At 43.7% G+C, this 23,607-nt stretch overlaps 1 protein-coding gene across 4 annotated transcripts in view; it reads left to right on the top strand.

The window, feature by feature from the left end:
* cnstb (consortin, connexin sorting protein b) overlaps positions 1–11,499 on the top strand; it is a 19,552-nt gene extending 8,053 nt beyond the window's left edge. For all 4 annotated transcript variants that reach the window (XM_085247553.1, XM_085247550.1, XM_085247554.1 and 1 more), the window contains exons 3-11: positions 1–25; positions 1,461–1,491; positions 2,597–2,683; positions 2,776–2,884; positions 3,467–3,488; positions 3,585–3,624; positions 4,468–4,721; positions 9,025–9,169; positions 9,292–11,499. The exon at positions 1–25 is cut by the window's left edge and continues 85 nt beyond it. In XM_085247553.1, the coding sequence (XP_085103679.1) occupies positions 1–25; positions 1,461–1,491; positions 2,597–2,683; positions 2,776–2,884; positions 3,467–3,488; positions 3,585–3,624; positions 4,468–4,721; positions 9,025–9,169; positions 9,292–9,500 (922 nt within the window). In that variant the 3' untranslated portion in view covers positions 9,501–11,499. The remainder of the gene's footprint in view (positions 26–1,460; positions 1,492–2,596; positions 2,684–2,775; positions 2,885–3,466; positions 3,489–3,584; positions 3,625–4,467; positions 4,722–9,024; positions 9,170–9,291) is intronic.
* Positions 11,500–23,607: the final 12,108 nt, after the last annotated feature.

Genomic DNA, 23,607 nt, shown 5'->3' with positions numbered 1-23,607 from the left:
GCTGCTGCCACACTCCTTGCACCAGGTGTGTGTGATGGTTTGAGAGCACCTGTGAAGAATATTCCAGAGGGACTTCTCAGTGTCTTTATTTAGTCTGTGTGCGAGAGTGCGCTTACATCCACAGCACGTCCCTCACTGAGCCCTGGTTGCACCGTCTGTTTATTGTTTAAAGGGTCAGCTATTTGAAAGTGTTCTGCAGTGACCTGGCAGCCCCCCCCCCCATCTGTGTTCAGCACACATGCTAATTAGAAGAGAGGTTTCAGCCCTGTGTTCGCTTTAAAAGGATCCTCGTGCAGCACTTTTCCTGTCACTGTTCCCTAACAGCACTCACAACACGGTTCATTTGTTTCAGCTACTGCACTCGTTTGCTTTGCAGCCGGCTGCAGCTGAAACAAAGGGGAAGCTGTTTTGCTCGAAATTCTCATAATGGAAAGGAGAGCCGGGGCAGAATCAGCTGACGTGTAGATTCAAGTTGTTTCGGCAAGTCCGCTGAAAATACAAGGAATTTCTGTTGTTGTGAGGGACGCCACAGAGGCAGGAAATACACCTTTAGCAGAAACGTGTCGTAAATGCTGCTACCTGCTGTTTCAGAGCACTGAATGTGTCATTAAATATATTTGTCTAAAAGTAAAGATACCCAAAAGAACTCACACAGCTAATAAGAAAATGTTGGAATTATTTGGATTTTGTGGGATAGAAATGTTTCTGCTCTCATACACAGATCCTTGAAAAAGAATGAATTCATGTTTAATATGAGAATCTGCTGGGTTTTAGTAGATTACAGTGGATACGCAGTAGAGCAGCTGTGTTTAAAGGGTGGGGTCTCTCACTGTCGGGACTGTTTGTGTGTCGGGCATGACGTTCCTGCTGCTTATTGCAACAAGTTCACAGGAATGCTGACACATGCAAGCTCTTTACCTGCATATCACTGCCAACATCATCGGGACGGCTGTGAATACAGAGCTTCATAAAAATCATAAAAATGATGAAGCTACCACATCTTTTTTATCAAAATGTCATCTTCAAAAGACCCAACAAACACTTTCTGGCACTCCGGATGTTGGAACTGATGAACAGGAGGGATGGACGAGGAAAAGGCTTCACATCTGGCCAGATACTGAACTGCTGTCTCTTCACTAGATGATCCTTTTTCCAGGATGGTCTGTGTGATTTATGCTGCTCGTTTGTTTCTAATCTTAAAGGCATCTGTGAGGCAGGTACGCCACCACCGGCCGTAAGCTGCTGCACGTGACTGTGTGTTTCTCAGGTCGTCTCCGTGGCGGCGGTTCCTGGTAGAGGAGATCATGTGACCCTCGTCTTTGAAAGGATTTAGTGCGACTCAAACAGAAACATACATTCAGCTAGGCCCCAAATGTAGAGTAAGAGTAGCTGAAGCTCTGCTTCACAGATGGATGATGACGTGTCTAATGAAGCGTCTTTTTTCCTGTCTCTTCTTTTAGATTGCAGAGGCCTACTCACTCAAACAGGACTGTATCCTTCCAAGGGCAGCTCATATCTCATTGTGACACTTGCACTCAGTCACTGGTGTTTTGTAACTGAATCATAACTGAGCTAGACGGCAGGCATTATAATGAAAAAGGGTGTAGGAGCATGTGCAGCACGGACCCTCACCTCATGTTTACATTAGCTCCCTTAACTTTGGGGCTGGGCGGCGTACAGGGTCAAAGGTAACACTGCTGAGCAAACGCTGTTATAATTGAAAGGTGGAGGGCAGAAAACCTCAGTAAGGGTTCGTCTTTCTCTTTGTGGACTTAATGCGGTTTTCTGTGTCTCTCAGGCGATGGGTGTTCCCCATGTTTTGGCTTGAGGCCCAAGGGGCTCGCAGTGTTTCCTCCTGCTGTTTGTGCTGTTGCTGTGGTGACAGCTATGGGCTGTCTCGCTGTAAGGAGTGTGGTGTGTACGTAATGAGTTTATGTGTGAGGAGACAGACAGAGGTCCTGATTGATCAGAAAAGGACGAAGTCTGTGAGGCAAAGAGAAACACGTCCTGCAGAGAAAGCACAGCAGAAGCAACAAAGGGAGGTTTGGATCGTGAACACGTCACGGCTAAAAAAACTGACGTGACTGTAGAGTATGAAAACATCGATTCTTGCTTTTTTAAAGTCATGTGTCACGTTTGTCTCGGCTGACGGGTAATTTAACCCTCAGTGGTAGCTGGCAGTAGCTTTCTCTGTCACGGTGTTTCATATTCAGCTGATGTTGTTACACCAAATGACATAAATCCCAAAGTTGCTAATTGTTCTACCTGCCCTTCAGACTCTAAGCTTATCGATGCCCTTCACTTTGCAGTGCGTCGTTTATATTGTCCAAATAACTTCGAGCATGTCAGGACTTAATATTCACTTCATAAAACAGCCGACAATTCAATTTCCTAGTAATTAACATGTAGTTGTTACAAATTTGACGTATTAGCAAAGATGGTTTGGTGAAAGTATTTTTAACTGATGGCTGTCAGGGACACAGGTCGTCTTACAGACCTCCTTAAATACACTCTGCTTTTTGTGTTATGGCCTTATGTTATTGATGTTATTTTAGGAGCCAGTGTGTGTTGTGTCTTTAACTGGTCGTGCTGCCAGACCAGTGGGCCATCCAGTTCTTACAGCTGGAGAAGCTCTACCATGAACGCCTGCTCTCCAACCTCACAGTCCTGCAGGAGAACTGGGGTTTGGCATCTTATCAGTCCTAAAAAACACACACAACATATTCTTGTGGCAAAATGAAACTGCGTGTGATTGTTACAATTATGTGTTCACAGAGAGCCAAGAGAGGGAGAAGGACAGCGGCAGCAGCTTGCCTCCTGAGACAGACGGCATGAGCGAGAAACACTTTGAGACGCTGAGCCAGATGTGCAGAACTCACCTCAGGTAAACCACAGTGGGACGCTCTGCTGCCTGTCGCGTGTCTGTGATGTGGCTCCGCTCATACACAGACGAGTCGAGCAGCTCAGTGTCTGAAGTGAATGCTTTCATTCCCTCCTTTTGCCGTCATCGCTGCCACACAGAAAGCTTTTAGCACCAGTTTTGCTTTAACAATCTGCTGCTATCTTTGTCTCTCTGACGAGGACAAATCAAGAAGTTGAGACTGAGCCACGGTATCGATGATGCGTGAGGATAGAGGGAGGAATGAAAACCAATTTGAATAAGTGTAAATATGAATATCAATATTGCAGGAAGGGCACCAAAGATTTGCCCTGTAGATTCATTTCCGCTCGATGCAGACAGACAGCAGGAGTTTGCACGCCGGACGCTGGTGGTCACGCTCTGATCCAGCTGCTATGTTACTGCAGGCCAGAGTCTCTGCAAGCAGGAGGATGTAGTTTGACTGAAGAACAGATGAGAGCCTGACAAATGTCTAAAGTTGTTTTCTCATAGGTTCAGTAATATATTAACGTCCTCTCCTCCTCTTTTCTCCTGCTGCCTGCCTGGCCTGTGTTTGGAATCACTCAGACCATCCATCAGTGTGGAACAGGTAGGACAGACCAGCAGCCAGGCTGTTCAGGCTGTTCAGGCTCAATTTAAGACCTTTACTTTGCATTAAAGTTGTCGACTATGTTTCAATCACCAGAACAAGCTCAACACGACACTACAGCCGCATCGTGATGAAGGTAAACACGTGTCTCTGTTCAGAACTGATACCAAAGAATCACCACAGATGATGATGTGTTTAGAAGTGTGTACTCCATGCTGCGTGTTCAGCAGCCTGACAGCAACATTTATGGCAGCTTTCAGTTTGGTGTATTTTACATTCAGAAATAACTGCAGTGAGCTAACTGTAGATATGACAACGTTTGACTTTACAGTTGAACAAAGGTAGTAAGAGAAGAAGAACTTTATTTATCCTGAGGGAAATTCTTTTGTCATACACATGCTCAGCAAGAGAGACAGAGTAATAAGATATACAATAATAAATAATTATGTATATTGTTACTCAGCATAGGGGCAGCACAGTTCCACGGTGGTCAGCACTGTTGCCTCACAGCAAGAAGGTTCAGTTCCATCATCCGGCCGGGGAGTTTGCATGTTCTCCCGTGGGTGGTTCTCCCCGGGTACTCCGGCTTCCTCCCACCGTCCAAAGACATGCACTTAGTGGGGATAGGCTAATGGATGCCCATAGGTGTGAATGTGTGTGTTAGCCCCCCGCCTCTCGCCCTATGACAGCCAGGATCGGCTCCAGCGCCGCGACCCTGAAAAGGATAAGTGGAAGCAGACGGATGGATTACTCAGCATTTTGCAAAATGTAAAAAATGGGAAAAATATCGTAGCGTGAGTAAAGTAATGTGGTAATATCGTACCCTGCTGAGTTCACCTTTGGGTGCTGAGGTGAACCTTGTGTTTGTGAACTAATGGGACGGTTGGTAATTAGATTTTCACCTATGCAACCAAAACAATGCACAATGAGCGCATCGTGGCAAAGTGTAAGTCATACGATTTTTCCATTTCTGTTCCAGCCAACACGTCAGAAACTACGCACCAGGAGGAAGTGAAGGAACACAGCTTGATTTTGGAGTCAGAGCGTTCATCACCACAGACGGGCTGTGAGGAGGAGGACGGAGATACATGTGAGGAAGGGCAGGAAGTAGAAGAAGAAGAAGAAGAGCAGTGTGAGGAGACACCAGAAGAGGAAGAGGTGAAAGTGGAGTGGCCAACAGGAGTACCTCAGGCATCAGACAAGGACCTGGCCAAACTGTCCCACAAGGAGGGGGTAGGACTGCACTTTAGCTGCCTTTACACCCGCGTTAGCGCCACTCGAGGATATGAAATGACAACAAATGAGTATGTTGTCATGTCAGATATTAAATTAATACTGTACTGCACAAAAGTCTTGAGCTGCTCGTTATTTCTTGATATTTTGTAAGAAAATGGGGATGAAGACGACAGAGTTTGCACAATTCCAGCAGGATTTTATTCCTGTTTTAAGGACATGACTTTCAGATTCTGTTCATGTGCTGCAGATGGGTTTTTGTCTCTGCTGCTTTCCTCCAAGCTTTGAGGGCCACGCTGCACACCACGTGCCACGTTTGGGCTACTAGCTCTTTGGGAATCACCTCGTTGGGGCAGAACTAGCACTTTGGACCTATCAGGCATCTTTCATAGACTCAACTGAGGAAAGGGGAAAACTCATTTTATGGAAAGCTGCTGGTAACAAAGTGTCTAAAGATACCATTTAAAATTGGTTCATTGCTGTTGTCTTTGGTCTGTAGACACAACACTGGCTCTTTTTTGTGCTTGAATGATTCATTGGTATGTGTTAGGTCAAAAACAAGGATGAAGATTCCTCTGAAAATGAGGAACAAGGTACAAGTTAGGGTTGGGCGATTGGACGAATATGTCGACTATCCATGAAAGGCTGAGCCCATCGGCGACCCGAGTACAAGTCTGACGCTCAAAGCAAAACAGAAAGAAATTAGGATTGGCTCAAGACTTTTGCACAGTACTGCATTGGCACAAATATATTTTCACTTTCCATCCAACACCCTTCATTTATTCCCTTTTCCTTCCTGGCTTGTTTCCTTTATCCTTTCCATTAAAGTCCGCCTGCAGGAAGAAATTCCACATGCTGAGCAGCTCAGTTCTTCCTTGGACACTCCCACGGATCATATCCGTCATCCCTGAATGAGACCTTCATCATTTTTCTGTTGAGAAAGCCTCCACCAATGTTCACTGGTGTGGCCTCACACTTGGGACGTCCACCCTGCCAAGTGTGTTAGATTATTGAGCCAAGACATCATGTTCTGGCTGAACCACTGAGCTGAAGGGGCCTGGTTCCTGCAGGGGTGGGGATGTAATCACAGGATCCAGGCCTTGCACTGATGGCTTCGGGATCATGGCTCATTTAACTAGAAACTATCCCTTTCTATCAAATTTCACAAGGTTTTGAATGCTTTTCATCAGCAATATTTGTACTTCCTTACATGGTAAATGGCCTGTATTTGTAAAGTGCTTTACTCGTCCCTAAGGACCCCGAAGTGCTTTACACACACATTCACACACTGGTGATGGCAGCTACATTGTAGCCACAGCCACCCTGGGGCGCACTGACAGAGGCGAGGCTGCCGGACACTGGCGCCACCGGGCCCTCTGACCACCACCAGTAGGCAACGGGTGAAGTGTCTCGCCCGAGGACACAACGACCGAGACTGTCCAAGCCGGGGCTCGAACCAGCAACCTTCCGATTAGAAGAAACATGAAAAATCTGACTCAAAACCCTCCAAAATGTCACGACAAACATTGTGTGACTTGGACAAATTATTTATATGCTTTGACTAAACGCTGCGATGAGCTCAGGCAGCACGTTGGCGGGCTCGGAGAGCTCCACAGCGCTTTCTGTCTTTCTGTCTTTTATACAAATATAACACTGTCGAACTTTTAATCCCCGGTGGAAAAATTGTTACTCATTTTAGCCAATAGGTGAACCTATATAGATTTCAATTTGTGACGATTGCTGGGTGAATGTTGGCCCTGAAGTGGTTAGAAAATTGCAGTTTGTCTTACAGCCAATCAGTGGGTGGATTTTTTAAACAAATGTTAAACGTGTGTGTGCATGGCGGGGTGTAACTACTGACACTGACAGACGCAGGAAAGCGTAGCCAATCCTGTCTGCTGAGGTTCACCTCAGCTGATTCCTGCCTGTGAAATGGAGCTTTCCATTGTGATTGTGTTGTTGGTGCTTTCTAAAGCATCTTTCATGAAGCTGTGATGAATAACATGGCCTCATTGATGGCCCCGCCCCTCTGTGAGCCTGGGTCTGCCAGAGGTTTCTACCTGATAAAAGGGAGTTTTTCCTCCCCACTGTTGCCAAGTGCTTGCTCACAGGGAAATGTCCAGTTGTTGGGATCACCTCTGTATTATTGAAGAATCTTTAGCTTACGATACATAATGCTAATGTTTCTGTCTTGGTAAGTAAAGTTCCAGTATTTTGTACATAAGTTACTTGGCATTAAAGGTAGCTAAGCAGGTATGAGTATCTCGTGCACCTTTATCAGTCCAGCTCGGTAACCAAGCTTCTGAGCTGATAACTTCTCCACTGCTGTTGAAATGTGGTCCCTTTGGGTCCACAAAAACAGTATGGTAGCAGGTAAAGCTCCAAATGAGCTTTGTCCCTTCTTGGATAAAGTCTGTGAGAGGGTAACTGCTGGCAACCGTGGTGAGTTTTCCTCTAGTATAATTATGAGATTGGAATTTGTGGTTTTGAGTGAATTCTTTTAGATGAGAACAAGGACAAAAGGTTTATCAAACCATATGTTTTTCCCCATAATGTCTGATCCTGGCTGTATTTGTGTCCCAGAGTGTGCAAAAAGTCTGTCTGTGTAGAGTTAACTGTGACCAGTGGAACATCGAGCGCGCCGCTAACAATGTGGCCTCACACAGTAAATAAAGGCACGATGAGGCTGACTGTTCACTGTCACTGCAAATGGGCCCTCTGTGCTGGGCAAAGATGTTGAACGCAGTTCCTCCCTCTGACCCTTCGAATACTGAGCTTGCCCAATCGTGACTTCCTCCTGAAACACATTATTCAGGCCAACACGGAGAATAATGTCTGCCTCTGTGTGTGCAGCTGTGTGTCTGCTTCTCCCACTAACAAAATCATAAATCACAACTAAATTTTAAAATGTTCACGTCCAAAGCTGTGGATGCTTTTAATCACAGGCTTGAATGCCATGACAGTGCTTCTGCTTTGATTAAACTAAAACGACTAATTCGACTCAGGCATTGGTGAAAAAAGTTAAATGTATGTGAATGAATGTTTGTCTTTCCACTTTCACCAACGTCGTGCTCACAGGGGGTCGTCTGATTGTTGGGCTTTTCTCTGTAGCATTTTACAGTATAAAGTGCTAATGTTTCCGTTTTGGTGAGTCAAGTTTTATCAGCATGTCACTTTTAAAAAGCAGGTTTGTGTATCTGTTGCACCTTTACGAATGCAGCAAGGAAGCAACTGCTGCTGCCAACCTGGGAAGGCCTGTAAGACGATTTGCAAACATTTTGAATTTTACAGCGAGAAAAAGATTATTCACTAGAAAACTTTGTAGACTGTTGTTAATCAGAGGTGGTTGTCTCAGTAAATTCACCCCGAGTTCAGACTGTGCAGTGCTCAGAGAAATGGCAAAACCCCGCAAGAGCTACAGCTCAGGACTCTCCAGTCCCAGCATGTTAAATGTTAAAGTTCATGGCAGCACAGTTGGAAAAAGTCTGATGGCGTCTGGTTTGTTTGAAAGGAGAAACACTCTCTCAAATAAAAGAACATGGCAGCACAGCTTAAGCTGGTTTTGAATAAACTATAAGACTTCTGGAACGATGTCCTCTGGAGATGTTTGTCCATAACGCACAGCAGCACACAGTTTGGCAAAAACCTAATACAGCAGATTGGCACAAACACCTCACAGCAACCGTCAAGCCTGGTGGAAAAGGGCTTATCGTTCCGGCTTTGAATTGCAGGCTGAGAGCGATGAATCTCAGCAGCAAAAGAATCAAGATGTTGGATTGGCCCAGTCAAGGTTCAAATGTCAGCCTGACTGAAAGGCTGTGCATGAATGGATGCTCACAGAAAAGTGCACCAAAGTTTCCTCCACAGCAGTGTGAGACCACAAAGTCATGCAGAAAATCATTACGTCAACGTAATGCTGCTAAAGGAGGCTCTACAATCACAGGATGTACTGAGAACTTCAGTGTTGGTGCACATAATGTTTAATTATCGTTTTGCATTTTGCCTTCACAAACCGCTCCAGCTCATTGGACGAGACGGTCAGCGTTACAAAGTAATGGTGTTACTGCCTGTTGTTGGCGAGTTCTTCTTTATTTTAGCACATCCATCAGAATCAGAAGTGATCCTAATAATAATGGACTGATACCAACTAACTCTGCGTTTAAAGGTTTCCTCCTTTAATATCCCAACATGCACAGAACCGCTGAACGTGACGATCATCTTTTCATTGTTTTTGTCAACATGAGCAAACTCCCCAAAGCTGCTGTGCTTCCTTCTTTATGTTCTGTCTCTGTGTCTCCTCCAGAACTCGTCCCCAGACGGTCTGGTTTCCATCCTGAAAAGGAGGAGAGCATCGCTGGACGGGTTACCTCCCCCAAGCAATACTACTAATAAACAAACTTCCAAACGCAAAGTTCGGTTCAGTGAGCCGGAGGACGGGAGCGAGCACGGTACAGTCAGAGCTTCTTCTGCTGCTGCAGTTTGTTTCAGATAGAAAAGGAATTTAAAATGTTTCATGTTTGATGATGGTGAACTCGGAGGATCTGACACAGCGTTGGTCCCTGTCTTACAGATGAGGTGGGCGGAGACTCCTGCCTGATCCTGCTGTTGCTGTGCCTCGTTACTGTGGTGATCAGTGTGGGTGGGACTGCGCTCTACTGCACCCTGCTGGACACTTACTCCAACATCTGCACCGATTTCACTCACAATGTCGACTTTTATGTCATGAACGTGCGGAGGCTCGTTGAAGGGCTCGGGCGCTGGCTGCCCTTTCGGACTTAACACCCTTAATCTGCGTCATCCATCATCCAGACAAGAACTGCCAACAATGAGCGGCTGCAGTGCTGAGCTAACACGACGGCGCAGGGACGAAATGTAAACAAAGATACTTGTGAACTGTAATCAATAACTACACTGGTGCTTGTAGCGACACCGTACGGTAACGTGCTCCGAATCTCACCTCAGAATCAAAACGTGGTGACGTGTGCATGTAAGCGTTAAAAAAAATACTTGTTTACTACGCTCCGTGTGGTTGCCATAGATACCACACGAGAGGGCTCACGTGTCTCGGCTCTGTTTATATAAAAACAGAAGGTGTTTGCAGGGCTCCGCTCACGTTTGTAGCAGCAGCTGTAACTTTTGATCAATTTGTCTCATAAGTTCCAGATTTTTGTTGTTTTATTTGTACTTGTGTAGAGAAAAGCTGTCGTTCAAATCCACAGGATCATGTGTGTGTGTGTGTTTTTAGGATGATCAACCAAATAATGATTTCCCAGCCCGCCCACATTTTATTTCCTATTACCTTTATTCTGCTATCAATAGCATGGAGGACCAGAAATGCCAAAATATAAAACCATATAGAAATAAAAGACTCAGAGAATGAGTTAATGTGTCCCAAAGCGTCTTTTTGTTCTACATCATTATGCAAATTACTGCAGGAGTGATATATAGGGGGGGTATATAGGGGCGATCGTGGCTCAAGAGTTGGGAGTTCGTCTTGTAATCGGAAGGTTGCCGGTTCGAGCTCGGTCGTTGTGTCCTTGGGCAAGACACTTCACCCGTTGCCTACTGGTGGTGGTCAGAGGGCCCGGTGGCGCCAGTGTCCGGCAGCCTCGCCTCTGTCAGTGCGCCCCAGGGTGGCTGTGGCTACAATGTAGCTGCCATCACCAGTGTGTGACTGTGTGGATGACTGGATATGTAAAGCGCTTTGGGGTCCTGAGGGACTAGTAAAGCTATACAAATACAGGCCATTTATCTCAGCGATATCCTGAGTGAAGCAGTGGCTGCCAACGATCGTCAATTCATTCGCATCATCTGCAAACTGGTGCAGAAATGCGAAGTAAAATTTACATTGAAAGGGAATAAAGTTTAAAAAATACCTTAATGAATGCAAAGGTAAATATTAAGGAAAGTTATGATTATTATAACAATTATAAGGATCTATGTTTTACTTAATGTTTTTCATGATACTTCATACCTTTTTGTTTAAGTTATTATTTTGGCAGGTTTGGTCCTCCACGGTGTAAGGGGTAGTAGCTGTGCGCTTACCTCCATTCTTGTGGTTATTCTCTATGTTTCTCTTATTGTAATATGACCAGATGAAGAAGAAATGTTAGACTGTGCTAGACTAGAACCCTATTCAAAATAATAGCAGCATTTCATACTCCACAGTGATGAAGCTTTAAATGTAGATTGAGGGAGAGTGGTTTGAAATGCTGCAGACTTCTTTGTGGTCATCGCAGTTTGCCATGTACCGGTTAGTAGCTGCTCCACAATCTCAGGCACTTCCTGTGTCCATGCTTTAGGTGCTCGATGTTCTCATGGTTATGTGTGTGAACCTCTGTTCTAAGTCACGATTTGTGATTACAAACTGAATTCTACTGAAAGAGAGAAAAGGACGGTGTCTGCATCTGGGACCAGATCGAGTTAAAAACAGGCATTTATGGAGCAGCAGTTGTGTTTTTTGGCTGGTTCAAGCAACAGAAACACACACACCTGTAGACTGTGTATGTGACTGGAACATGAGAGCATGCTCCTTTTTCATTTCCTTTATATGAACATTTTTATCTTCTCTTTCCTTTCCAACGTCAGATGTTACAAAGTGACAAACGCTGCCTGTGTTGTCAGTGTGGATACTGCTGCATTAAGCAATCCGCCTTTATGTTTCTATGTGTCTGTTTATTTGTGTCCCCAAGGGAACACAAAAACGATTAAATAACAAACAGCAACCATTGTTTTCTTTTTATGGTTACAACAAACAAACAAAAAATAAAGATTTGTGGTCAGTTGTGATTTACGTGGATGTTTCTATAGATCTTTGATCGTTTCCCTTTGTGTAATTTCCATACTTGGCCACTAGATGTCCCTGTAAACCACAGAATCATCAGCTGATAGCTCCTTCACACACAAACTACTGCAGTACAAGATGAATATGCTATCAGGGCTGATATAGGCTGTAAATTATTCTGTTAGCAACGCAGTCTGAGCCAGCTGTGGTCAGCACTGTTGCCCCACAGCAGGAAGGTCCTGAGTTCAATTCCACCATCAGGCCGCGGTCTTTCTGTGTGGAGTTTGCGTGTTCTCCCCGGGTACTCTGGCTTCCTCCCACAGTCCAAAGACATGCAGATAGTGGAGTTAGCTTAACTGGAAACGCTAAATTTCCCATAGTTATGACTGTGTGTACCCCGCCTCTTGCCCTGGGATAGCTGTCCCTGAAAAGGACAAGCAGATGAGAATCGATGGTTAGTTTGTAGATGATCGTTCCTTGTTGACATGATTACAGATTAATGCCAAATACTGTGCTGAGGTGTTTGGTAGTGAACTAGTGAAAATAACAGGCATCAAAATTTGAAGGTTAACAAATACCAACGACGACACAGATGGTCTTTTAAATGAAATGTTCTTTTGTGGACGTGGCAGTACTACAAAGATTGTTTTTCATGCACTTTGCTGCTTTTATTACAGTTTTTGGTTTTTGAGGTATGCCAGTTACATGAGACTGAAAATCTGTGCCAACAGGTAAATGGGAAATTGGCAGTTAGTTGAAATAATCATCAGTATGTATGGAGGAGGTCAGAGGTCACCAGTGTGCGTCTACAGCCGACAGAGTGAAGGCTCTGTCGTGGTTTGGGGCTGTTTCCACCAGCGGGGTCGGAGATCTTGTCAAACTTTAAAGAAGCATCATAACATAAAAGTATATATATATATTCATATATAGTATAAATACTTAGTACATATCCACCATATAATAACATCTGGGATATTTGATGGGTGATGACTTTTCAGCATGACAATCGTCCCAAACACACGGCCAGTGCAGTAAAAGCATATCTGCATAGAAACACACAGTCTATGATGAACTGGCCTCAGCATTACTGCAGCAGTGAAGTAGAAAACAAAAGGCAGCAAACATCCGAGCGTGTGGTTTGGTGGGAGTTCAGGAACTCTGACAGGAGCGAGGAGCTTCCTGGAAGTTACGTGACAAACACACTCTCTGAACTCAGTGAAGTCATGGTGTCGGCGTCATGTAAGCAGTCTTAAATTTATAATTAGAGCGTGATATTGTGACTAATAATGTTTGGTGGAGGTTAGAGGAAAGTACTGTAAACACTGGATCACAGCTGAAATTCACTTATGACCTAAAGTCTTACATTTGAATCCACAGCAGAAATGAATTCATAAACAAGCACTTGCAGCAAACACAGTAGCACAAAAGTCCATATCCATGTGACACAGAGGTCATTTCTGAAAAGCCCAGAGGGGCTGGATGGAGACACGTGCCCTGCTGCCCTTCCTCATAACCAGTATCCTGATAGCCAGTTAAAAAAGCATGTTAGGAAAGTTGGTTATCAAGCCAATAGTTTGGAGTTTGGTAGTAAAACTAATATTACTCACTTTTAATTTTCCTAAAACTAGATATGCTGATATATGCTGATACGCCATCACCCGAACATGGCTGCAGCTAAAGTTTCTAAAAGTGAGCAAAGCTGGGTTAGTAGAATAGCAGAAAGCCAGAAGAATAAGATGCGTATTCTAATGAAGCCTTTATTGAGGACATTGGTTTCCTGCGCTGTGACATAATTAATTGTTCAGGGTCGTCAGCTGTGCACGTCTTCATGGGCAGCGATGACTGCGCCAGCAGAGGAAGACGTTTGGCCACAAGCCGCTGCATGTAGCAGGAGCCAAAAAGAGGTGAAGCTCTAGGTGGACCATTACTGTCTGACTTAAACTATTAAGTCTGAGTAGCAGTGTTTTTATTGAAGGTGGAGCTGGGCCTTGGTAAAGCAAATACACTGCACACAGGGATTTCCCACTGAAATGCCTCCTTTTCCACACTTGGCCCACATCACAGCAGTGTGAAGTGAAACCTGAGTACTTTTCTAATTACGATGAAGGTGTGGTGCTGATGGAGCAAACGCAGTCGCCTATATAAATGTTATATAGTGAACGTGTGGTGAAAATGTCTATTGATGTCCTGGAGTGAATGTTTGGTGAGTTCAGCTTTAGAAACACACACATCTCCTTTCAAGATAGTCTGAATTACATTCAGTGCAATGAGATTTTGCCGCCTTGCAGTGAAGCAGAGACAGATTTAGGACACGATCAGTGGATCAGCTGAGCTTGAATACCGCTGTGCTGAGGAGGCAAGCAGAGGTGAATACAAACCAGCTCTTTGATGACTCTGGTTGTTTTAACATTTCACTGTTAAGGCATTGTTTATATTTGAATTGTTCCTTTTATTTATAACTGAAATAATCCTAAAAAATAAAAGTTTAAAAAGTTTGCTAACTTTGCCACAAAACAAGTCTTTGTCCCTGGAATTTCTGGTACCATGTTTCCCGTTTGCCACAGATCATTCACAATTTAAATGAGATTAAAAACGAGAGTGGGTGGATGGAGCTGGCAGCTCTGAAGTGGAAAAGGAGAATGGTGGTCGGGACAGAGGATGTACCCGTGGAGGTACAGGTGAGAGGGGAGTGAGTTTAACACAGTTTTGAAGGGTGAGAGGATTCCTGATGAATCGACAGGAAGTGTTCTGGGACAGATTTTCAGGAAAAAAGCTGAATTGGCTGGCTGAACGGGTGCAGCCATAAAGGACTCAAATTTGATTCTCTGCACATACAAAAACCTGGGCTGGATGAGCTGCTCGATCACTGATGTTCTACTTTTAAAATAGAAAAATGATAAAGCTTAATTTGAATCCTGGTTCAGTTCTTAATTCCCAGTTGAACCCAAATTCCTAATTAATTTGTCCTAATTTAATTAAATGTTATCCTGAAGGTTTTTAGTCAGCGAGTTGACAGCTGAGTTCGTCCTCTCTGGGAGGAAACCCTGTACACGAAATATATACACAACCTATTGTACTGATCAACCCTCAGACTGTAAAAGCTCAGACGTGTTTTTAGAGGATTTCTTTCTGTAGACTGAGTGCACACACGCACTGTAGGATGATTTTTAGGAATCATCCACATCTCAAATGTATCTTTGAGGCCTCCTAACGACACGAAGGGCAGGTGGAAATGCTGATTTGATTTGTTTACTCCATTTGGTGGTTGGCTGCAGTAACACACACAGCAAAAATACATAAAAATAAGCATAACAGTGTAGAAGAGATAAAGATTTAAAAAGTGAACTTCAGTGCCAATTAAAACTAAAATATCCATCAAAATCATTGTCTCAACTCAGGCCATAAAACACGAGCTTTTGCAGCCTAAAATAACAGCGTTCAAGTCCTTTTTATGGCCTCAAATACAGCCAGTGAGAGCTGATCCTTCAGGTTTTATTGGAAGTGATGAAGGAGGAAGGAGCTGCAAATTTGAATGCTATTTCTCCAAATTCACTCCAAGTCTTTTTTGGCTTAGATACCCCCCCCTCCCAAAAAAAAAAAAAAAAACTGGCCATGGACTATTTTTAGCATCCTCAAGCCTGCATGTATGCTTCATAACGAGCTGGTCTGTGCATGCTCAGCATGTGCACACAAAAAGCTGAACTGTTAGCACAGAAGAGTCAACCAGGGCCTCACCCTACCATCATCAATATGACACTGAGCCTTCACCCAGCTGAACAAGGACGATTTATGGATGCTCACAAAGGCCAAGCGGCTAAAGCTACAGCTAGCCAGAGCTCAGAGCCTCGGTATGAGCGAAGGGTCAAAGCAGTTAAAGAAAAACTGAAAAGAGAAATGGGTGAAGTTATAAACAGCCTGGAAAACGATGTAATCAGTCTGTTGCACCTGCGTATGTTTGGTATGCCAGGTAAAGGTGAGTGTCCAACAACTGGCTGTCATTGAAGAAAATTACAATGCTACATTTCAGAAAAGCCCCCCCCCCCACACACACACACACACTTGAGTTAAAGCTCAAAAAAATCTGTTTCAGCAGGTCACACTTAGAAAAATGACAGTTGGTGCAAAAGTACGATGTGACGGGCTTTTTCATCCGTAGTTTGCAAACTGGTGCAGGAGCCTGTTTGAGTACGCGGCATCTCTGCAGGCTGTAGCAGAAGCCCCCCCGTGCTGTACCTGCTGTAACTAGGTCAGCCTTTTCAGCAGCTGTCGCTGTTTCGATCACAGCCAGAGACACAGGCCTTAATGAAACTATCTCATTATGTTGTTTAGACCTCCATCTACTCTGAGTGGAATATGATGAGTCATCTGTAGGGCTTCATCACTTCCCACTGCTCATTACTCCCTTTGACACCTCATCTCTCCTTCTTCCTCCAGTTCTGTCTCTCTTCCTTCTTTTCCTCCCCTAATATGATTTTGTATTTCTTCAGAAATGCCTTCCTACTTTTCCTCTCTCCTCTCCCACCTGCCTCTCCTTCCTTAAATCGCCTTTCTTTCATGTCCTATCTCTCTTCATGTCTTGCTCAGTGTACCACTTTCCCTTCATATGTAACTTCCCTATCACTTGCACCAGTTATCTGCATCTGCTCATCTTTCCCCCCACAGCGACCCTTAAGTTTCCTTTCTTATCATCTACATACCTCTTTGCTTCCGTACTCCAACCCTGTTTCCTCCACAAATCTAGGACAGTGCTTATGGCGAGCTCAGCAGCTTCTTCTCAGTACTCAAGCTCCTCTGTAAGAGCCTACATTGTGGTTCATGGTCATCCTCATCCTGGGCAGGAAACTCTTCCTTGTGGAACCTAAACCAGCCTCCCAGTGTCTGCTGTGGCATTTGCTGTCCACAGCACGTAATCTCTGGTCCTTTGGTGGGAGATGATTTGATGCAGCTAATGCTTAGAGAGGTAAGATGGTAATGCTAAATTAAAAACATGGATGAATGTGACGGGTGTGTGTGTGTGTGTGTGTAGCTGAAGAGCGATGCTGTTTGTGTTATATACAGGGTGGGCCGTTTGTATGGATCCACCGTAATAACATGGGAATGGTTGGTGATATTAAAGTCCTGTTTGTGGCACATTAGTATATGTGAGGGGGCAAACTCCTCAAGATGGGTGGTGACCATGGTGGCCATGTAGAAGTCGGCAACTTTTGTTTTGTCATTAGGAAGAGGGCCATGTGACACATCAAACTTCTTGGTAATGTCACAAGAAAAACAATGGTGTGCTTGGTTTCAACGTAACTTTCTACACAGTGCTCCAAATTAATATGCAAATTGTGTTTAAGTGTCATAAAGATTAAATAAGTTGTTTTTCAATTACATCCATGGATGGAATTGTGTCTCAGGACTCTTTGTATCACTGAAATCAATCTCGGACACCTGTGATCATTTGTTTGCCAGGTGAGCCCTTAATTAAAGTTAAAACCACCATTTTCAAGCAATATAGGAAGGAAAAATGATCTCTGCTGCTGAGAAGCGTGAAATAGTTGAATGTCTTGGACATGTAATGAAAACCTTAGATATTTCATGAAAACTTAAGTGTGATCACCATAATGTTAAGAGATTTGTAGCTGAGTCACAGCACACACGGGTTCGTGCAGATAAAGGCGCAAAGGAGCAGCTGCTAAAAGACCATAACAAAGCAGCAAACACATATTTGAAGCTGCTGGTGACTCTTGGTGGCGCTGTCACTTGGTGTTCACTTCCTGTTCCTGCTCAAACACAGTGGTGTTTCTGAGTAGCTTATCTGCTTAGCAATTTAATTTAAAACTGTAAGATAACTTCTTTTCTCATAGTATAATCTTCACGTGCTTCATCCGAAGCACACTCTCTGTGTACTCACTACCTAACTTATAGCCAGTTCGGGGATGACTTCAAACACATGGGTCCTCTGTCGGACTATAGGAAAACCTGGACATTTTCATCAATCTCGAAAGTCCCCCCGGACGCCCCCCCGGACATGTCCACTTTTTAAAGTGGACATGTCCGGGGAAAAGAGGACGGTTGGTCACCCTAGTATTGTTAGGAGAGACGGCATCCATCCCACTTTGGATGGAGCAGCTCTCATTTCTAGAAATATGGACAAATTTATTAAACCCCCCAAAATATGACTATCCAGAGTTGGAACCAGCAACAGTCTTACACGCCTCTCTGCAGCTTCTCTCCTCCTGCTACCCCCCAAAACCCCATCTCCATAGAGATAGATTTCTCAGACTTTTTATCTGATTTATAAAATAATTATTGTGGGTGATTTTAACATCCATGTAGATGCTAAAAGTGACAGCCTCAACATGGCATTTAATCTGTTATTAGACTCAATTGGCTTCTCTCAAAATGTAAAAGAACCCACCCACCACTTTAATCACACTCTAGATCTTGTTTTAACATATGACATAGAAACTGAACATTTAACAGTGTTTCCTGAAAACCCTCTCCTGTCTGATCATTTCCTGATAACATTTACATTTACAATAATTGATTACACAGCGGTGGAGAGTAGACTTTATCAAAGTAGATGTCTTTCTGAAAGCGCTGTAACTAAGTTTAAGAATATAATCCACCCACTGTTATCATCTTCAATGTCCTGTACCAACACAGAGCAGAGCAGCTATCTGAACGCTACTCCAACAGAGGTCGATTATCTTGTTAATAATTTCACCTCCTCACTACGTACGACTCTGGATACTGTAGCTCCTGTGAAAACTAAGGTCTCTAATCAGAAGTACCTGACTCCGTGGTATAATTCTCAAACACGTAGCCTAAAGCAGATGACTCGTAATCTGGAGAGGAAATGGCGTGTCACAAATTTAGAGGATCATCATTTAGCCTGGAGAAATAGTTTGCTGCTTTATAAGAAAGCCCTCCACAAAGCCAGAACATCTTACTATTCATCACTGATTGAAGAAAATAAGAACAACCCCAGGTTTCTCTTCAGCACTGTAGCCAGGCTGACAAACAGTCAGAGCTCTTTTGAGCCAACCATCCCTTTAACGTTAACTAGTAATGACTTCATGAACTTCTTCACAAATAAAATTTTTATCATTAGAGAAAAAATTACCAATAATCATCCCACAGATGTAATATTATCTACAGCTACTCTTAGTACCATTGATGTTAAGTTAGACTCTTTTTCTCCAATTGATCTTTCTGAGTTAACTTCAATAATTACTTCCTCCAAACCATCAACGTGTCTTTTAGACCCCATTCCTACAAAACTGCTCAAAGAAGTCCTGCCATTAATTAATGCTTCGATCTTAAATATGATCAACCTATCTCTAATAATCAGCTATGTACCACAGGCCTTCAAGCTGGCTGTAGTTAAACCTTTACTCAAAAAGCATCTCTAGACCCAGCAGTCTTAGCTAATTATAGGCCAATCTCCAACCTTCCTTTATATCAAAAATCCTTGAAAGAGTAGTTGTCAAACAGCTAACAGATCATCTGCAGAGGCTTATTTGAAGAGTTTCAGTCAGGTTTCAGAGCTCATCACAGCACAGAAACAGCTTTAGTGAAGGTTACAAATGATCTTCTTATGGCCTCTGACAGTGGACTCATCTCTGTGCTTGTCCTGCTAGACCTCAGTGCAGCGTTCGATACTGTTGACCATAATATCCTGTTAGAGCGATTAGAACATGCTGTAGGTATTACAGGTACTGCACTGCAGTGGTTTGTATCATATCTATCTAATAGACTCCAGTTTGTACATGTAAATGGAGAGTCCTCTTCACACACTGAGGTTAATTATGGAGTTCCACAGGGTTCAGTGCTAGGACCAATTCTGTTTACATTATACATGCTTCCCTTAGGCAGCATCATTAGAAGACATAGCATACATTTACACTGCTATGCAGATGACACCCAGCTCTATCTGTCCATGAAGCCAGATAACACACACCAATGAGTTAAACTGCAGGAATGTCTTAAAGACATAAAGACCTGGATGGCCGCTAACTTTCTGCTTCTTAATTCAGATCAAACTGAGGTTATTGTACTCGGCCCTGAAAATCTTAGAAATATGGTATCTAACCAGATTCTTCCTCTGGATGGCATTACCTTGGCCTCCAGTAATGCTGTGAGGAACCTTGGAGTCATTTTTGACCAGGACATGTCCTTCAACGCACATATTAAACAAATATGTAAGACTGCTTTCTTCCATTTGTGCAACATCTCTAAAGTTAGAAATATCCTGTCTCAGAGTGACGCTGAAAAACTAGTTCATGCATTTATTACTTCCAGGCTGGACGACTGTAATTCATTATTATCAGGAAGTCCTAAAAACTCACTGAAAAGCCTTCAGCTAATCCAAAATGCTGCAGCAAGAGTCCTGACAGGGACTAGAAAGAGAGAGCAGATTTCTCCTGTTTTGGCTTCCTGTTAAATCCAGAAATTTTCTAACAGTCCAGTTCACTGATGAGTGCAGTGCAACCCTGGATGGTCCAGATGGATGCAGTGGTGGATGGTTGGTGGACGGCCACCATGTCCCAACAAGGCTGCGTCGTCAGCAAGGAGGTGGTATAGTCATGTTTTGGGCCGGAATCACGGGGAGAGAGCTGGTCGGCCCCTTTAGGGTCCCTGAAGGTGTGAAAATGACCTCTGCAAAGTATGTGGAGTTTCTGACTGACCACTTTCTTCCATGGTAGAAAGAGAAGAACTGTGCCTTCCGCAACAAAACCATCTTCATGCAAGACAATGCACCATCTCATGCTACAATACCTCTGCATCATTGGCTGCTATCGGCATAAAAGGAGAGAAACTCATGGTGTGGTCCACATTTTTCCCTGACCTCAATCCTACTGAGAACCTTTGGAGGATCCTCAAGCAAAAAAATATGAGGGTGGGAGGCAGTTCACATCCAAACAGCAGCTCTGGGAGGCAGCTCTGACATCCTGCAAACACATGATAGGGCACATGGAGTGGGGGGGTGCTGTTGCAACTATAATAAATAAGCTTATATAATAAATACAGTTTAAAGAGTTAGGGATGTTGGTTGCATTAAAGTATACATAGAAAAACAGTTAAACTTTATACTTAAAATGTAATGTCCATGGGTGTTGGCAGTGCAGTTATCCTCCAATCAGGGTGGAGGTAGGGCATGTTTGACAGCCTGCGGGTAAACACTTCTGTTGAGTCTGTTTGTCTTCGACGTGATGGCCCTGCAGCGTTTACCAGAGGGAGGTGAGTGTCCAGGGTGCGAGGGGCCCTTGATGATGATGCTGGCTTTCTGCTGAAGTCTGCCAGTATAAATGTCTCTGAGGGGGGTTAGTGAGGTGCCGATTGCCCGCTCTGCTGCCCTCACCACCTCTTGTCCTCCGCGGTGCAGCAGTTGAACCAGAGTGTGCAGCAGTAGGTCAGAAGGCTCTCGATGGTGGAGAGGTAGAAGTTTACTAGCAGTCTCTGGGGTATTTGGGCCTGACGTAGTTCCCTGAGGAAGTACAGCCTTTGTTGTGCTTTTCCTGCCTGGTGGGAAATGTTTGTGGACCAGGTAAGGCCGGCCGAGATGTGGACTCCGGGGAACTTAAAGCTTTCTACCATTTCTACCTCCTCCATCAATGTAGAGGGTAGAGTGCTCAGATCACTTTGTTCTAGGACTGGGCGATATGACCCAAAAGTCATATCTCGATATTCTTTAGCTGGATGGCGATATACGATAAATATATCTCGACATTTTTTAAAGCCATAAAGTAAGAACAAAAAAAGAGTTCTTAGTCAAAGCTGTGTCCCAGATCTCACACAGGCACTTTTATTAACATACAGCGTAGATGTACATGAAACAATTTCTCAGAAATAAATTATCAGCATTTATTAAATAATGATGCTCCATAAATAAAATAAAACAATGTTGTTTTTGTGCATAACAAAAAGCTCACAATTGTGCAGTTAAAATGTAAACTAACAGACGCTGAGCATAATAACAAAGACTTCACAGCTGCTCTGTTCCCAACTTCTACTGCGTGACTGACAGCCTGGAGTTTGAAGTCCTCTTCGTAATCGTGTCTCTTACAGGTGCCATTTGTGGTCCTTATACGCACACAATACGGTAATATTGCAGCACTAAAATAGTAATCTCCAAATGCTTTCTTTTTACCGACCAGCTCCTCTTTGATAGCTGCCGTGTCCGTCCCGTCCTGAATATAAAAATATATCGATATATTTAAAAACTCGATATATCGCCCAGTCCTAGTTTGTTCTTCTGGAGTCGATTACCATCTCCTTGGTCTTGGCTGTGTTCAGATGCAGGTTGTTGTCGTCGCACCATCGCTTCAGATGCTGAACCTCCTCTCTGTAGCTGAATCATCGCTGTTGTCGATCAGTCCTATGACGGTGGGGTCGTCAGCAAATTATATAATGGTGTTACTGGTGTGGATTGGAGAACAGTCATGGGTGAAAAGTGAGTATAAGAGGGGACTGAGGACACACCCCTGTGGGACACCTAATTCAGAATGAGGGTGGAGGAGGTGTGCTCTCCCATTCTGATGTTCTGGGGTCTGTTGCTCAGGAAGTCCAGTATCCAGCTGCACTGTGAGCTGCTGAGTCATGGGTTGCTTAGTTTTTTAACCAGTCTGTGGGGTCTGTGGTCCACAAACAGCATTCTCACATAGGAGTTACTAATGTCCAGGTGTGTGAGGGTTGAGTGAAGAGCTGTTAATGTGGTGTCCTCTGTATGGCTTACTTTAATATTTAATATATTTAATATTTAATATAACTTACTTTAATATTTGATTTAATATTTGATTTACACAGGCGACCGAAGAATTTTCTTGATGGTGGAGTGGATGTTTGTCAGAAACAGTTCTGTCATGATCCTGGGTCCTTTTGACCCAGCGTTTTGTGTTTTCTCTTCGCGATTTTGGTTCTGTTCTCTAATTGGTGTTTACCCTGTTCCCCCCCCGCGTGTTCCTGTTTTATTGTGAAGGTCTGCGTCTTATGTGAGTGTTTTCAGTTTGCCTCCCTGGTCTCGTCATGTTAATCACTCCCAGCTGTGTCTCCCACCTGTGTGTAATCTCCCTGTGTTCTCTGAGTGTATTTAAGTTGTATTTTCTGTCTTGGTAATCGCTGGTTCGTCTGTGTTGTTTCCCCTCGCTCTCCCTGTATGTATTTCTCCGGACCTCCCTGCATCCTCATTCTGGTTTGTCTTATTAGTTTACCCAGTTTAGGTTTCCGGTTTCATGTTTTGTCGCCACCGCTGTTTGTACTCACACCCCTGTAAATAAACACTCATCTGCACCAGAGCTGCTGCATTTTGGGTCCTATTTCATATTCCACACGGCTTGCCCCGGCAAACCGTGACAAGTTCCTTTCTTCTCTTGGTGAAATGAACTCCGTTGGGTATAAAAATTCAGTTGTGGAAAAATCTCAAGCATGGATGTTAATCACAAAGCAGTCGACAGCCTTTCTAATGCTGGAGTTGACCATCTTCCCGTCCCTGCGCTTCCATATCGCCACAATCGACTCTCGTTGACTGATAAATGTGCAGCTGTCATTGAGACTGTTATATGTCAACTCTGTGTGCTGTTGCATCAATTCCTTCTTAATGATTCCTTCTTTGAGGCGGATCATGTAGCAGTAGTTGCAGGTAGTTTGTAGTTGTTAGCTAACTACTAGCTGATTTTGCACTCCACCCCCTTGTCCAAGAATAGGTCCTTCCTGGCTTCAAACAACTTTTGAGGTTAACAAAGAGTCCAAAATGAGTAGGTGAAATTATAGTCACTACATTCATGTTATCTCTACAGTCTATGGACATCTCCCAGTGGTTGGTGGAACTGTTGTGAAGCCTTAGGCTGAACTTTTTGGCCCTCACCATCTTGGTTTTTAGAAGAAAAAGTGATTTTATCCGGTTGTTCAGTGATGACGTGATGAATCCTACTTCCGGGCCTAAAGTAGTCTGCGTTTAATATGGCTTTTGTGTTGTTAACATGTTTAATGTTTTGTATTTTCTTCTATTTAATCTCAAAAAGCTCCTAAAACAGTCAGTGATCACTGTTGACCTCCCTCGGCTTTTATTACCGCTAATCATTTATTTAAGCTCAGTTTTTAAAACCATAGGATGTA

This window comes from Mchenga conophoros, linkage group LG15 (assembly GCF_057382185.1).
Source record: "Mchenga conophoros isolate Kocher_MC1m ecotype Shallow Benthic linkage group LG15, M_conophoros_male_GT1.1, whole genome shotgun sequence".
Lineage (NCBI taxonomy): Eukaryota > Metazoa > Chordata > Actinopteri > Cichliformes > Cichlidae > Mchenga > Mchenga conophoros.
The sequence above is the reverse complement of the archived record's forward strand: the minus strand, read 5'-3'. Positions and strand labels throughout refer to the sequence as shown.